The following is a 16,143-nucleotide window of genomic DNA, read 5'->3' on the forward strand; positions in this document are numbered from 1 at the left end:
ATGTACTAGTGAAACTGCAAAGCACATATATTTATTTATTAACATATTCGTTAACGTTTTTACCGCGGCACAAATAAAACTTAGTTTTACTGTGAAAAAAGCGGTCATTGAAAAAGTGACTCGGAGATCTCCTAATGAATGTTACATAAAGTGGCTTCACGTTTACTAAAAGGAAATAATAAAATAAATGTCAGCTTGTTTTCCTTGTTTGTTTTACCTAAAAAAATATTACCTTCATAACTAAAATAGTAAAATTTTCTACATTTCGTTATTCACTTATTTTTTAGGAGTGGTTTCACAATCGTTTTATGCTGGGTTGGGAGTGCCATTATCAGATTTTATCTGATGAAAGTCCCTCAATATTTCATTTTCCATTTCCGACCTGCTTCCCGCGGAGAGAGAACAAAAGCGCGAGGTTGGCATCTGCGCAAATGGGCCAGCACGCCGCGATGCGCTGCCAACAAAAACACAACAACATAGAAAATGAAAAGATGGCAGACGAAAATGAGTGCGATAAAGAAGCTGCTGAGAATATACTGATTTTTGAGTCAAAAACTAGGGCGACAGCTCAGAGGCCGAAGCCCAACCTTTTGCACTGCCTGGCAAATCGACAGGTGAGCCAATTTTTTCCGACACTCTTGAATAAGAGGATTAAAACACCTCTTGAAACTTCTGCCAAGTTCGACGCCTCTTTTCGACTTGCATTCGTCAATTTGAAAATCGTGTTACGCGATTAAAAAATACAACGTTTTTTATGATGAGTTTGTCTCTTGCAGATTTATGGCAGTCATGTGGTGAATTACCGAGCTTCGCTGTCTTCCGTCAACTCTAAACCTTTACCTGACTCGTATTTTCTGTTCCAACTTGAGGACATTTTCCCTGCGTCTGCCTTATTGAAAGGGTATGAACCTCGGTTAACTGAATGATCGTTTCCTAAGAAAAAAATATTGAAATGGAAAATAGTTCAACGGCATCACTGTCGTTTGTACATATACGAATTTGTGTTTTCATAGTGACAGGCTAATTACAAACTTGCTGTCAAGAATGATTTTTTTTAAATATTTTTATTTTTGAACATTTATTGTAAATATAAAATTTACTTCTGAGTCTTGGAATATAAATTATTTATATACATTTTTACTTAACAAAGCTGTCATTAGACTGACACAAAATATCACAATATTACTTACTAAGTTTTGCCATAAACACACTGTTTCTTAAGAGTCATTATCAAAACTCCATTTAAATATTTTGACAATTTATATATTTTCCACTACATAAATACAACCTCTTAACTTGCTTAGGCTTTGATGCAGTGAATGTAATTAATTTTGAATTTACAGCCATATTGTGCTTGGATTTTCAAGATGTGGTCAGTTCCTGTTAACATACACAATCAACTCTTACGAGTCGTCTGGCATCAATTTCACTTATAACTACACATTGCACTGGTGGGCGTGCATCCCCCGATGCATGGCCAGAAGGGTCGCAGAGGTTACCCTCTTCAAGAACCAAGGCGTCGAAGAGAACCTGTACATCTCACTATGTCAGTGGCCCAACGACAACAGCAAAATGCTTATCTACGGGACAACGTAAGAGTTAAATTGAGCGGGATCTCAAGTTCAATATTATTCACCAAAGTGTGAATTTGGCGTGTCTACATCCTATAAATTTTATTTACTTTGGATCAACGTTGAAACTTTTTCCCAGTCAATGAAACAAATAATATTTCATTTTTTTAATTTTAGGGACCCAACAAATACAACTACAACACAGACCAAGCCTTTTTATGTAACTGTGACCATGGTTCCTTCGCTGCATAACTGCCAAGATTGCCAAAAGGTGGCTGCAACCTTTGATGTGGAAGGTACTTGTGCCAACTTGTATTTTTTAACCACTTGATATTTTTAAGATGGTACCAAACTTGTTAAATTAACAAAACATTTAAATCTTATTTCAAGCAACCTTTTCATAGCATTTTGATGAACAAGTAATTTTAAGAGCAAACTTATGAAATTAGTTATGTAAGAAAATGTCACATATTATAGTGGCATAAAAAATCTTGGTTAACTTGCTCGTAGACCTCGCCGCAAACTGGGACAGCTGCGTGCGCTTCAGCTGTCTGCGGCATGGTGCCACGGTGCACTCAACCTGCGACATTGTGGCACCATACCCAACCTTTGAGCCGACCATCTGCATGAAGTTGGACGGCACAGCTGTGATCAACACGGGCAACTTCCTGCACGTGCTCAAGGTGGAGCTGGAGAACTCGAGAGTGTTGAGGGATGAGTCTGACGAATGCGTCGCGTGTGGCCTGCTTGCTTCCAGCCAAGATGACCTTGAGGTCAAGCAGTCGCCGCTGATGCTCAAAAGTCCTCCTTACGCAGCAAGTAGTGAGGAGGGCGATGAAACTGAGTCGTGGAGACGCAGGCACTTAGAGTCAGAGAGCGAAGACTCGCACCTTAGCTCAGACCACAACTCATTATGCCAACAGGTAAATATTTAACTGTTCCTTGTTACTTCTACTAACTGCTTGCCAATGCCAATATTTAACTGGAGGCTAAAAATGAACGCTTAAGTTTGAAAAAGGGAAAGTGAGGGGGTTGGCGGATTATGTAATTTATGGCTGCCTGTGAAGTAAGCACCAAAGATGCAAGCTTACTTTTTACACATTAAAGATGCCCATTAAACAAAACCAAACTGGTTTCGTTCAGTGATTAGAGTGCTGTTTGTTGAAATACCAAGGCAAGATGATGATAGTAGAAAGTTGACTGCATGACTGCTGGAATCAGGGCGTTTTTAGTTTGAAGGGGAAATTTAGTTTTAGAAATTGAAATTACCCTAAAATATTCAAGTTGGTTTAGTTGTTGTAAAATTATACCCTGTTAGTATTATGCGATTCAACTATTGATTGCTGAGTTTGGGTTTCATTTTCCTTTTTAATGATATTAAAAATCGTGGGGAATGCAGAAGCACTGTAACTCGCTGCTTGCTTGTTTGCGTCTTTCCTTCATGCGTTAATTAATCTACAGGTGAAGCATTTCAATCAAGGACCTGAAAGACCCTAATGCTTCACATGGCTATGTTCCTTTGCAGCCTGTTAAGTCCCTTGAAATTGTTTGTTTAATAATAAGGCACAAATGACTTGTTTCCTAAACCCAACAATCATAGTTTTCATCAATTTAAATACATACAACATAGCTCAAGCTCAAAATTTTACTGGCCAGAAAGTTGATTTTCCGTTTGTGTCTTTTCAGAATTCAAATGAAACTATTTTCAACAAACCGCAGGCTGCCCAGCGCAGCAAGCAACAGTTAGAGGAGGCAGAGAAGGCGTACGAGTTCATTGAAGAAAACCCACCCGAGATCAAACTTAGCGTGTATCGGATGAGGCGGCTTGCGGACAAAAAGTACGAGTTCTGCGCCGATGAGGAGGAGTCTGAGAACATAACCCCATACCGGCAGGCGAAACTGGACTCGCCTAGCAAGACTGATTGTAGAAATAGGAACCTGCCTCAGCAGGCAACCATGCAGGAGCTCTACATTTACACTTCGCCACCGTTCTCACCAGCGGATAGTGACGACAGCAGCAAAGTACTCAGGCCGCTCAACTCCAATCTACCATACTTTGACAACAAGAACAGTCCTAAATCTTTTGTGATGGCTGAGCTGGCGTCGCCAGGCAACAACCGCGGTAGAAAAGAAGCCTCATGTGGACCAACCATTGAGAGGAAACCTGTGAGTTATTATTTTTATTGAAAACTGCGGAATATTTGAATCATGTCAAGTACAACCGTCCCCACATTGTATAAATTTTTCCCCCCATCAAACTAAGGATAACATAACGCACATGTTTATTTTGCCTTTGATTTGCATAATTTACATTAACCTTTTACTCTCGTTTTATGATTGTGCTGGATTGTTCATGCAAAGTATGATATTCTAGTGGAACTCTATGAATTGTTAACATTCAAATGAGAAATTAAAATTAAAAACTATGCTTTAAATATTAGGAATTTGTGGAATGTATCATTTACAAATTAATAGTGTTAGGTTGAATCAAAAACTCTTTTTATGAAAACTTATGCTTTGCTTTATAGTTCAAGTATCTGGTAAAACTGCAAAGGCGCTACTTTGAGGTGGATGATGAAATGATCTCAGTAATAACAGATATAGAAGGTATTTCAAGTTATTTCTCTCCAATGCAGCATACACTAAGCAAGAGCATTTTCAGATGATGACATGAGTGGGTTGACAGGGTATCACTCAGCTTTGCCACTTGAGGTGCACGGTTCTGGTTATGCTCAAATGCAAATGGTCTCTAATTCTAAAGCAGAAAAACTTGTAAGTTTTTGTTGCAACTTATTCTATTTAAAAAAAAATCATGCTTCTTTGGTGCAGAAATTCTCTTGTGTGCTTGTGCGGCAGATCAGCTTTGATATTGAGCAGTTTTGCCACGAAGTTGCCCAGGTCCTGTGTGCCGACGCGGGCATGCAATACTGGTTCTGCAGTGACTATGATGTAGAAATTGTAGATGTAAGTGGCTTGAATTCCGACTGAGCATCACCTGAATAAACCCCAATTACAGATGTGCCCAAACTCAGGAGATTTGTTAGTCATTGCCTTCATACTTTTGCAAGCAAGCAAGAAATGTGCGGCTAAGAACGCCAGGTAAGGAAAAGTCTGACTCTTCTTGAGTACTTGTAGTGTTGTAATGTTAAACTTAATTTTCAGGCAGGCGAGTCTGAGCAGGCGAACTTACCAAGCGAGTTTTCTCTTCTCGTGGAATATTGAGACTGGTCGATATAGTGTGACAAGGACTTCTGCCCTGAAGGAGGCTGATTCTCTGGTTGGGACGCAATGGCACCCGGCTCGCATGGAGCGCGACCTCATGAGGGCCTCTTTCCCACCCATCATGACACATCCCAAAATTAGGGAATTAACTAACCTCAGTGTCCTCCAAGGTAAACATTCTTCATCTGGATAGTATATTAATTTTGAATCTGATTAAATTATTATTAAGAGCTCCAAATGAGAGAAAGCTTCCTTCCTTCTAAGCGTAATATTAATATGGTTTTTGCTAAGGAAAGAAAAATACCCATTTAGAGAGATACTGTTTCACATTGCAGTAGGGAATTCGCTGTTTGATTTCATTGTGCTCTGATATTGATAAATTCAAGACGTTTAGATGCCTGACAACAATTGTGTTGTGACTTTCAGCCTCTCCATCCCTTCATTGAGATTAATATCTTTATCATTCATGTCCATGAAAAATCTTTTTGCTTTTATTTACTTGCTCTGAATGAAAAAATGTAAAAATTTCAGGTGAGTCTCTTCCTGCTCTGCTGGACACTGAGAACCACATAGCCATCAGACTGCATGATTAGTGATAGCATTGGCGCCAGAAAATTATTGCATTTTCAGCTTGCAGTAGTATTTCAGAATGCCCAATCATGTATTTTGCCCATTCCAAATAATGTTGACTAATGCTCATGATTTTCCTCCATAAGACTTACAAAAGGATCTTGAATGGATTTGTCACAACTGATGATAATTTAACTTATTGCTATTTAAGTTCAATTTCAGCAATAGAAATTTGCAAGTGCATTTTATTAAACCCATTTTGTGATTTTAAACCACCTCCCCTCCCCCAACTTATGTTTAACTACTTCAGTTTGTGTATTCCCTTTTGGAACGCTTTCGTTTGTAAATAATGTATTGATACCTGCACTGTATGTGTCTCAAATGCTAGCAATATTGTCTAAGCATTTTTTTATTTCAATAGATATCTTCTTATCTGAGCAATTGAGTGAAATTTTAAATATGTGAAGAATTATAAAACTTTCAACTGTGTTATCACGAAGTTGTGCTTTAAACAAATGTAACATATGAGATAATTCATATTGAATGAGGAAAGGAAAGACACAGTGAGTGTGGAATTTAAATCGATTTACTGCGTGAATTATTTTTATGTCATCACAAATCGGCAATAAAGTTAATGCGATATTGAATTCATAATCACTTCACTTATTACATTTATATGTTTTATGATAATAATTTGCACCCGTTAATAGAAGATGCTAATTAGAAACAGATGAATGATGAAGGCTATAATGTTGTCAGTCCAAGTAAAAAGCTAATTAAATATATTATTCTGTATTCTATCACTATAGATTATCCGAATTCAGATCAATATAATTGAAAAATTCATATTTTTAGCCTCTTGGAGCTTTTGATCTTCAATTCAGCATGATTCTGGTTGAACTTAAGCTAAAAATTTCCAACATTTAATTTGTGTAAAGCGTGCACGAATTAAGTAGCAAATAAACAATTGCGGGATATCATCAAATGATAAAAATAGGTAATCTGGGCTTTAATTAATGGCAAAAGCTAAGCCATTATAATTTCAAACAGCTTTTTCATCGCGAGCTGTTTTCTTGTTCTTGAACGAGTTGAACGAAATACAGATCGAAAGGATGTTGATATGTTGGGAAAATTGGTCGCAAACTCATCTCGCTGCAGCACTAGGGCAATAATAAATTTGAACCACAGCTTGTGTGGAAATAAGCACTCATCGTCGGACTACTCTTCAACCACAGGAACTGCTCACGCACTATTGATATGAATAGAGACAGGCCGAACCGTTTATTGTATATGGCAGTTAGATTTAATTGATGCCCGCGCAGTTCCGTCTGCTACCCAAAGATGACGAAGCGGTCCAACTCCTCTTTGAAATGTACCTCCTAATTACTACAATCTGTCATTAATAGCAGCGGAATTTAATCTCGATTTCACATTGAAGCGAACTTCAGATGTCAAAGAAGAAAGTTTTGACGTTTTGAATAGACCTGCCTTGGCTGGCTTTATTTAAGCGTAACTCAAATCTACAACTACAAACTTTAAATTTTCAACCCCCGGGATTTAGCTTTAAAATTACAATTTGAATCATGATAACAGTTTACAAATTAAATTGAAATTGCGGTGCAACACCCTTTTGTGTGAATTAACAATCAATTCCATTTTCATTTAAAATTTATGCTTTTAGCGGAGCGGAGCTGTTGTTTATGAGGGGATGAAGTGTATTCATAAATTATTCGGAATCATGGAAGGAGGCTACTGTGACATGTAAATTATGCAAGGAGCTGTTCAGAGTGTTTGGGACGCTTTGTCAAGGACACACAATTGTTGGCCTCTGCAATACTGTCTGTGCTTATGGATGTGTTGACTTATACATTTATAATGGCTATAAATTGGCATTAATTGACCTATGCTTTATTTATTTAAATCAAATGTTTCCATTTTCGTTTATTGCAGAGAGTATCGTTAAAAAATTGAAAATCACCAAAATAAACGAAATACAAACCACTGCAGGTATAATTGCGGTAATTTTAGTGAAAATTCAATTAGCGTTTCCCGTTATTCGATTAAATGGATTTCTGGGGCTGAGAATCTTTGTCATTGTAATAACTTCCTAAAATAAAGCTTCATTCTGATCTGACGATCTGGGCGAAAAGCAGCCATCCCCCCCCCCCCCAAAAAAAACCTATTTAGGCATCCGCACACACGCATATTTGCATTTTACGCGCAGCGCAGTTTCATGAAAAACTCGTGTATACACACTCATCTCGTTAGCGGTGACAGCTTGTCTTCCATACTGGCCTTTATACTGCGCTGATTCTTGTTCGTAAAAAAGTATCGAATGAATTGCTGTCACAAGCAGCTTATTATTTGTCTTTTCCCTTACGTCATCCGCAGTGTTGAGTGCAATCGAGTTTTGTGTGCTTGATTGTTTACATGTGGTGGAAGAGCCTTCATCCTTCCCGGTATATGTGGTCCCCCATACGAACTATATCAGTTATATCCAGTGGATGATCATTTCATGCAAAATACAAATCAAAAACCTTTGAGGTACCGATTGAAAAAGAAAAAAAAATGATATTTAATTTGCACACCATGTGGGACGTTCGGAAAAGTATTCAAAATTAAATCATTACAAGTTTAAAATTTAAAATTAGTTTTCTTTGCAGATCAGAGTATTGCAGGTTTATCATACAATTACAGTGGCCCATATTGTGATTGGTTTGATTTATTAAATAACAAATATGAACCCCAAAATTTCGATAATTCATAATCTCGCATTGTTGAGTGCATGCTTTGAGTGCACTTTTGCTATGTGCGAATCCGAGCGATGTTTTGGGTCGATTGCGGGCAGATTGGAGTCTGCATTTGATTTTCTTGCATTGCTATGTCGAGTTCATTCGGATTTGGGATTTTTGCGAACGCTTTCTGACTCGCTACTTGCTATTTTGAACCTTTCCAGCACGCTTGAATTGATATTACGGGACGAATGTCTACCGTTTCAATAAAAAGACCCCGGTGTGGGGGCACGAACACGAGCTGGTCCTTTTCTGGACAAGGCTTCCTCCTATATAAGGCTCCCATTTTAGTCGTTCACGATGTTATTGGGAAACACAGTTTTCGCGAGTTGCTCGCTGTATTAGAGGTCACACATCTCAAAAGAATTGAACCTATAAAAAATCAGATTGTTCCAATAGTGATATTTTACTGACACTGACAAATATAATATTCACGATAAAATACTGCCTTTGGCTAAATTGCTCCTGGAACGATAAGTTTGAGGTAAACGAAACGTTAATAGTGAAAATAGCGTTGATAATTAAAATATTACAACATGAATTCGTTATATTCATAAAAGGATAGGAGACAAACGAACTAAATCCGCGGCTGCTTTTATCCAACAAGCGCGCTGGCGCGACCTACATCTATTCATGCAGAAAACTAGCCTTCTCTAAACCGCATTGTGCTGCGTGTGTGTGCAAGAGACTATTCGGCTGAGGGAAAGAGACAACAGCGGGAAAATGCCAAAGGAAAGCGGCTGGCTTATTAGAATATTAAATCGCCTGGTTGAGAATCATTTATTCAACGTGTGTACTATGTCTCTCGCACAATGTTCAGGCTTGCGCCTTAATTGGATCGGTCAAGGCCAAACGCACTGACGCCGAGAGCCCTTATTAATTTGTTGAGAATCTATTTATATTAAATGTCAGCAGAATTTTCAACAGATTATTGAGATCTATAGTTTATCTAAATATATCAATGAAAATATCGACTCACATTTCACCAATTTAAGTGCCGAAACTATTTCTGTCTAGTGAGAGAGCACGTTTGAGATAATTTCCCCTTTGTGAAATGGTTCCCTTTTGGCCAGCCACCTTGGTTAAGATCCATATTTTGTTGATATTCCTTATTAAAACAGTTTTTTCATTTTGAGAAATAAATAAAAATTTTTATGAATTTAATATTCACTCACTCAAAATATTCCGCACTCTCACAAAATTTTAAAAATTTTGCATTGAAAATACTCCAAAATATAAAGTTAATAGAAATGAGAATTAATAATTTGATAATTACTCATGTGAGAGCCGTTTTATTGATATTTATTCTCTCTGCAGCTCACTCACACTTGTTTGCTCTCCAGCTCGTTTGACAGATTTGCAGACTAAACCTGACCTAGAACCCTTTTTCCGCCGACGCCACCGGGTGTTTGATTTGGCTAATGCCGGCGGAGCAGGAGCTGGTTTCAGTAGGCAACCGGCGCGTCGTCATTGCCGTGCGGACAGTCTAACTCGGATTTCACAGGGGATTTGGCCCGGCGGCAGCACGAGCGCGGCAGGAGCATAGGGCGCGATAGTTTGGCCCTGGGAGAGCCATGGAGAAATATAAAATAAATAAGTGCGCCTCGGCCCGGCGGCGGCCGGATCGGATAAATTGGAAACGAAGGACAGCTTGATCACGTTTCGTTTACGGAGGGATGGCAACAGGGTGCCCTCGGCGCTTTGCGGAGGTGAAGCAACCAGCGGACCTCTCGGATTCAAGGCTTTAATCTGGCGCATCCACCGTCGGATTGGTCATTTAACCATCCATTAAGCTGCTGACCCTCGAAATAATGGCATTCGCCGCGCTTTGGTGCAGCCAGACACACACACAAACTCATTTGCAGCGCGAACCTGGAGCAGGAAAATGCATTAGCGACTGAATTCACCGTTAACGTCCAAATGGATCTCTCCGCGCAAAATATTGATATATATTTAGGGATAATGGTTGAAATAATGAAGACCGATAAAATTATATGAAGAATTTTATTGATGACATGGTTTTCAGTAGAAATCCAATCCAACTCTAATCAAATACCAGAATTGAAATTGTTTTACTATAATAATTGTCCAATTCTTTTGCTAACTGATGGTTGGCTCACTCCTTTGAATCGAGTTCTGCACTATTAAACGAGTCGCGTCAACATCATGTGGCTGATGGGCGAAAACTTAAAAAAATCATGATTGTTCTGCTGTTATCCAAAAATGCAAAATTACAATAATTCACACCGTGGACAATGTTTGGTTCACAACAAAACGCTATGGCAGCGACCAATCCCAGTATCTTTTCGGATTGTAGCAAAATTTGCCCTTTTAAAGGGAACGACCTCGCCTCTATTGTTTCAAACACATAATATAACAAGAGCAGATGTTTTTAACCTTCCGCTCCAAGCGTCTTTTAGGGCAAATGATTCGGAGTGAAATCGATGGAACAAACGGAGAGGAGTTGACAAGACAGAATGAAAGGACGATTATTTAACAGAATGGCGCGCCCCACCGACTGCCGTGCGTTGCCGCGCGCGAAAAGTTAGTTAGCGAATGGCACTCATTTTGATAATTGAATCTGCCGCCGCGTTGCTCGTACATCACATCTGATCTTCAGAGACGCGCTCGTAATTTTCCGACTTTAATATATGCACGGAGTGAATGAGACGGCGGATATTACACGGCTGCCGCGCTTTGCAAACTAACCATAATTGCTGGCGTTAATTAAAAATTGCTTGTAGCACTGCTAATTACGCCGAGGCTGGCATAAATTTATTCAGCGAGAATAAAAACAGTCGTATGAAAACATTGCGACTAATTAATAGCTGCAGAAGGTAGCAAGGCCTTTTTCGTGAAATGACTGCTTTGCTACACTCCCTTTTCGATCCTCACTGTTGAGTTCATTACATTCTGTCAAAGAGCTTTTCTAAAAAATCTGATTTTGTATCAGAATTTTTCAAAAATGTGTGAATAAATCAAAACCCGTTAGCGGTGAGTAAGAATAAGCTGTAATATGTTTATTACATATATATTAGGGAGCAAAATATACATTTTTCTTCTTTAGTTATAACTTTAAAACCATTCTGAGCATATTAAAACGGAACAGCTAAAATATCCCCCCAGGAAATAAACATTCAGTCAGAGGATATTATATCAAACAAATTGAATTTCATAGATTGGATTGATGGAAAATTGTTTTAACTCAACTATATAAGATACACTTCCCCATCAAACTCTACCATATTGACCTTCATCAGTGGCAGCTTTAATGACGCAGTGGAATATATTGAATAAGTTAGGTTGTTTGCCATACCACCGCATGGGACATAAAATAGCGAGCACCCTGTATTGCGCGCATGGTATGTACATAATCTTTTCCCGGTCGCAGTGGGACTCCGTTGAGGACGAAACCGCGGTTGCTGCAGTGATGTGACCTTTGGGAGCGTGCCAAGGTGGACGTGCGAATTTCAGCACCGCCCACGCACCACAGTGGGTCGAATTTTCCGCTTGGCAGCAGCAAAACAATCGCTAACACTCGCGGCAAGAGCGAAAGGATTTACTTCAAACGGCGGTTCCGCAGACGAGGCGGTTGATGATGATGATGGTGGCAAGAAATTGGTGCATCAAACTTTGATGGGCTGGTGTAACTAGCGGCCGGGCGGGCATTTGCATAAATTAATCTGGAATGAGCAGCTGCGGGGCGGGAAAGGGCGGCCACCGAGAGAGAGCGCGGTGATTAATCACCAGGGACGTGGAAAATAGCAGCGGCGACCTTGCCGTGGGAATAATTGTAGTAACTCGCCTTCCATTCGACGGGCTGAAACGTTGTTGTTTGTACAAAAAAGACATGCCACTAGAAGAACTGCATATCGTTGGAGAATAATGGAATAAGGATGTAATGGATATATAGTTCCTTTTTTAATTTTGTTGCCAGCTGGAGGTAATAAAATATTTTTTCTTTCCTCTGCGCATCACGAACAAACTATGAATCCGTGCAAAAGTATGTTCTTCTCAGGACCCAATTTCATCTCTCAGTGGTTTACGCCATTAATCTTCGTCACGGACGCAACAAACTTGTTTCAAACTCTGACTGATCAGACCAAATTGAGCCGCAAACTATGCCACAGCCCATTTGCCGCGCGAAAACAAAAGTCTATTTCTCACATCTCCGCTCAGATTAATCACACAACACGTGTGCGTGCGTGCGTCCTCCTGGGAGCCGACGGCCCGTGGTTGTTAGTCAAAGTGCGGGCCGAAAAAGAGGCGAATTTTGTGTGGCAGGCATGCTACAGGCACGCGCCAGCCGCGAGGATCAATACGTGGAGCAGGCGCGCACCGTGGCCCCTTTATCCGTGCAGCACCCGTCGGCCCCCACCGGCCGCCGATCGGCCGCCCCCAAGCGCATCAGCAGGTGCCTTCGCGCGCTGCTACACACGCCTATTGTGTGCGTGAGTGCGGTGCCATTTGCGTGCGTGCATAAATGAATGCCCCGCTTCCTTGTCACTGCACTTGCGTGTTCAATCGGTCCACACGTCCTTTCGCCTCTTTCACCTGATTTTTCACAACGCAAACCCAATGAAGCCAAAGTGGAATTAAATTTCCCAGTCCCCTCTTGCAACCTAAGTAAATAGACCCTTGGGATGAAATTTTGATAAGGGAGGCCGCTACTCAGCGAATGGCATGAACGGTAAGAGCAAGAAATGCACATTCCAGTGGGTTGGAATATTTACTTCGTCGATCTTATAAGTTGCGAAACCATGAGCGGATGCCCATTCAGGCTGTGGCAATCTGACGTTGACATAATGTAAATACGATTCAAAGAAGTGCTTTCAGTACTTTTGATTTGTTACATATGTAATTCATTGGTACATTTAACTTGTTTGTCCAGGGAGTCGGCAAGGAATGCTGAGAATGTTGCTGTTTATCTTTAAATTTAACTACATTATATACTGCAAAAGTGGACAAAGTGCAGCTTCAAGCTCTTCTCGGAACTGCAAAACTATGGTCACGAACGCTACTTTCGCAGGAATCCTCAATATTAAAGTCCGGCGTGTTAGATTGGAAGTTCTTGTGCCACACTTAACCGGACGGGCTCAATGAAACATACCTTTCCGCGCCTGCATGCTGAGGTCACGCCAAAGGCCACATACTGGAATTTCTGATGCCATAATTGAGCGCCCTCTCGTTGTTCCGTGCAAATTCCACAAGTTCAGCGCCTACGTGAAAGTATTATTAGCACCCCGTGTTTACCAGCACGCGCGCACACCTAAATTCGGCCCTTCGTAATTAGAATTTGGTGCGCGGCATGAGTTAAGAAGCAAAGAGGGTACTTGCTGTGGGGTGATGAACTTGCAGGGCAAATTTGTTGTTGAGGAAAGGAAAATCTAATTTGATTTCTAGTTTCCTCCGCCTATCCTCTTATCTCAAGTGTGTGGAGGACATTTAAGCTAGCTAAGAAAGTCAACACTTAGAGACGGAGAGCACTTAAAAATGTAACCTTTGTTAGCATGAGAATACATTATTCTAAAGAAAAAAAAATTAACTAATAAAATTGAAAAGTTCATAACAGATACTCCTCTGATACTGTATTTTTTCATTTCATTATCCTTGACGAATGGGGAGTACATCCAACTGAATGAATTTGAAATCCTAGATATTTCCGATACATTTGATAAGCTCGGCAGCCGCCAAGTCGATTTGATTCCATCGGATTGGAAGAAACGGGCGGTGCATTCGCTGATTGTATGTATAGGGTCGTGGGCAGCCGGGCGGAAAAAGGCAGCAGGCTGCTGATCACCCGTTTGGTGCATTGGGTCTTTTGTGTGTTGTTCCACAGGTAATCAATATACATCGCGGTGGCGTGCCAGGTTAATGATTCTTTCGCTGGTCGCCCTCTGCAAATCTCTTTGTTTTTGTTTCTTTTAATTGCCATCCATCAATGCACTTTGGTGGAGTGGCGGGTTTTCCATAAACCAGTATTCGCGACAAGTGAACAGCACCGCACACAAAAAATTGTCCTCGATAACACTCAAAAATATATGTTCGAGAGGCAAAATGAGGAGGGAATAAAAGCCAAATCACCAATATCGCCCTTTGCTTGTTATTAGAAAATACGCCAATGTACATATGCCAAAATTAGCTTGTCGTTTTTGACGGGCGCCAAATGAAACCCTGTAGGTTCGGGATAACACGCTCCATCAGACTCAAGACTTAATATGCTCACGTAGATTTTTGTTTTTGAACTGGAAGTGCGCTCACGATAAATGTCAAAATATATATGCGCATCGAAAAATAGCATTTTCTTCTCTGATTGTATTCTAATGTTGGGAATCCATCGATTTTTCATCAATCAAGATTTAAAAGCGCAGATTGCGGCTATTTCGTTTATTTTCAAACCGGACCGTGTTGATATTGATATGATACTCTGCATGGAATGTGGTGCAAGAATGAAAATGGCTGCTGCCGTCAATTTGCAAGGGTGGATTAAGTTGCTTTTGCAGTCGACGTCCCGCCTGATGGCCCGAAGGCGTCCTCCACCAAAATAAACAACGGCGCGCTCGTATTTTGCAACACAAATGAGGATGAGAGAAGACACAGAGGGTGCTCTTTCCTTGCGCCAGCAGCTAGTACCAACAGCACAAAAGTGAAATATGTCTAATTTATTCTAATCCCGTGCGCGCATAAGAGGATAAAAATGACGAGAGCAGGGTGTAAATAACAACACAGTGGAGTAGAAAACGAACACATTAATCAAGCAGGCCGTCCAAGAACAAAAGACAGCAGGTGGCGTTTTTCGAGCGCAACCAACAAAGAAATTTTTTTGCTCCAAATAAGCAACAAGTTTTTATTGATGCAGCAGCGAGACGCGGGCATAAACAAGCGCTTTTTGTCCTCCCACTGAAGGGATGGTGTTGCCTAAGAGGGACAGACGCTCTCAACCCGATCCAACACTGTTTATTCCGGCATAATTTGCACAATAGGTTGCGAATAATAAGCGATGCGTTGCACGTGCGCCTTGTTTCCAAAGCTTTAATAGTGTATGTAATGTGCAATTTATGGTGTCAGAATAAAGCTTTTTGCTTCTGTCCAAAGGGAAAAATATGCTGTGAAACAGCGAGACATGTGTAATAATAGTAGCAGAGCAATATAGAATTTGTATGGTAACAGACTGCGTCATTGTTGATGAATTATAAGGAGCGCTGTCACATGGTTAATGTTACAGAATTCCAACTCCGCACTTCAGCGAGCATTAGCTGTCGGCCGACAGGAAAAAACACTGTTTTGCAAATATTTGACATCCAAATAGAAAATTAAAAACCGGAACACATTTTTAGATGGACTGAAGTGATTTCGTTTTTTTTTAAACCTTCAAGTGAGCCGATCCTTTTTGCTCTTGATCATTACCGCTTCCTTTGCTCTGTTAGGTTTCCAATCAATCGCCAATAGAGATCCACTTGTCCGCACCACCAAGTAGAACCAGTAGCTGCGTGCAGAGGGACGAGAAGCGGCAGGGATAAGAAAATCTCAATTTATCTTGTTTCATCCTTTATTAGCGCGACTAATAAGTCTGGGAAACATATAACCTAGCCAAAGGAGTGCAATGGAGTGCTCTCTCATAAGCCTCAGGAATCTAGGCAAAATTGATTTATGTAGCCACCTGCGGCATTATGGAAATGAACGAGAGTGAGTTCAAAACCTTGCAGGAAACTGTGTTTTAATGATAAAAATTTACAAACAGTGAGCTGATGCTTTTTCCTTGAAACCATTCTCGCGAAGTAAAAGTTGCATGACAAGGGGGAAAGTATTAAAAGTAATAAGTTGGAAGTGATCCAAAATCGAGCATGTGTCGCGAGGCCGGCAAAGTTGCAGTCGGCCGTTTAAGGGAATATAAAAGTTCAAGGCGGCGAGCGAGTGCAAAAAAGCCATTTACGCGCGTCTAGCCTTATGGGAGCAGTGGAGGAAATTGGAGCGGGGCGCACCGTGTG

General features: G+C 40.4%; 1 protein-coding gene across 1 annotated transcript; it reads left to right on the forward strand.

The window, feature by feature from the left end:
* Positions 1-416: 416 nt before the first annotated feature.
* On the forward strand, positions 417-6,017 carry LOC135947792 (DDB1- and CUL4-associated factor 15). The gene is made up of 12 exons (XM_065496732.1): positions 417-614; positions 777-901; positions 1,344-1,592; positions 1,749-1,867; positions 2,082-2,494; positions 3,258-3,737; positions 4,100-4,178; positions 4,234-4,343; positions 4,401-4,535; positions 4,588-4,670; positions 4,734-4,963; positions 5,325-6,017. The coding sequence occupies exons 1-12, from the start codon at positions 432-434 to the stop codon at positions 5,384-5,386; spliced, it is 2,268 nt and encodes a 755-aa protein (XP_065352804.1). The 5' UTR covers positions 417-431; the 3' UTR covers positions 5,387-6,017.
* Positions 6,018-16,143: the final 10,126 nt, after the last annotated feature.

Source organism: Cloeon dipterum, chromosome 1 (assembly GCF_949628265.1).
Source record: "Cloeon dipterum chromosome 1, ieCloDipt1.1, whole genome shotgun sequence".
In the NCBI taxonomy this organism is placed as follows: Eukaryota; Metazoa; Arthropoda; class Insecta; order Ephemeroptera; family Baetidae; genus Cloeon; species Cloeon dipterum.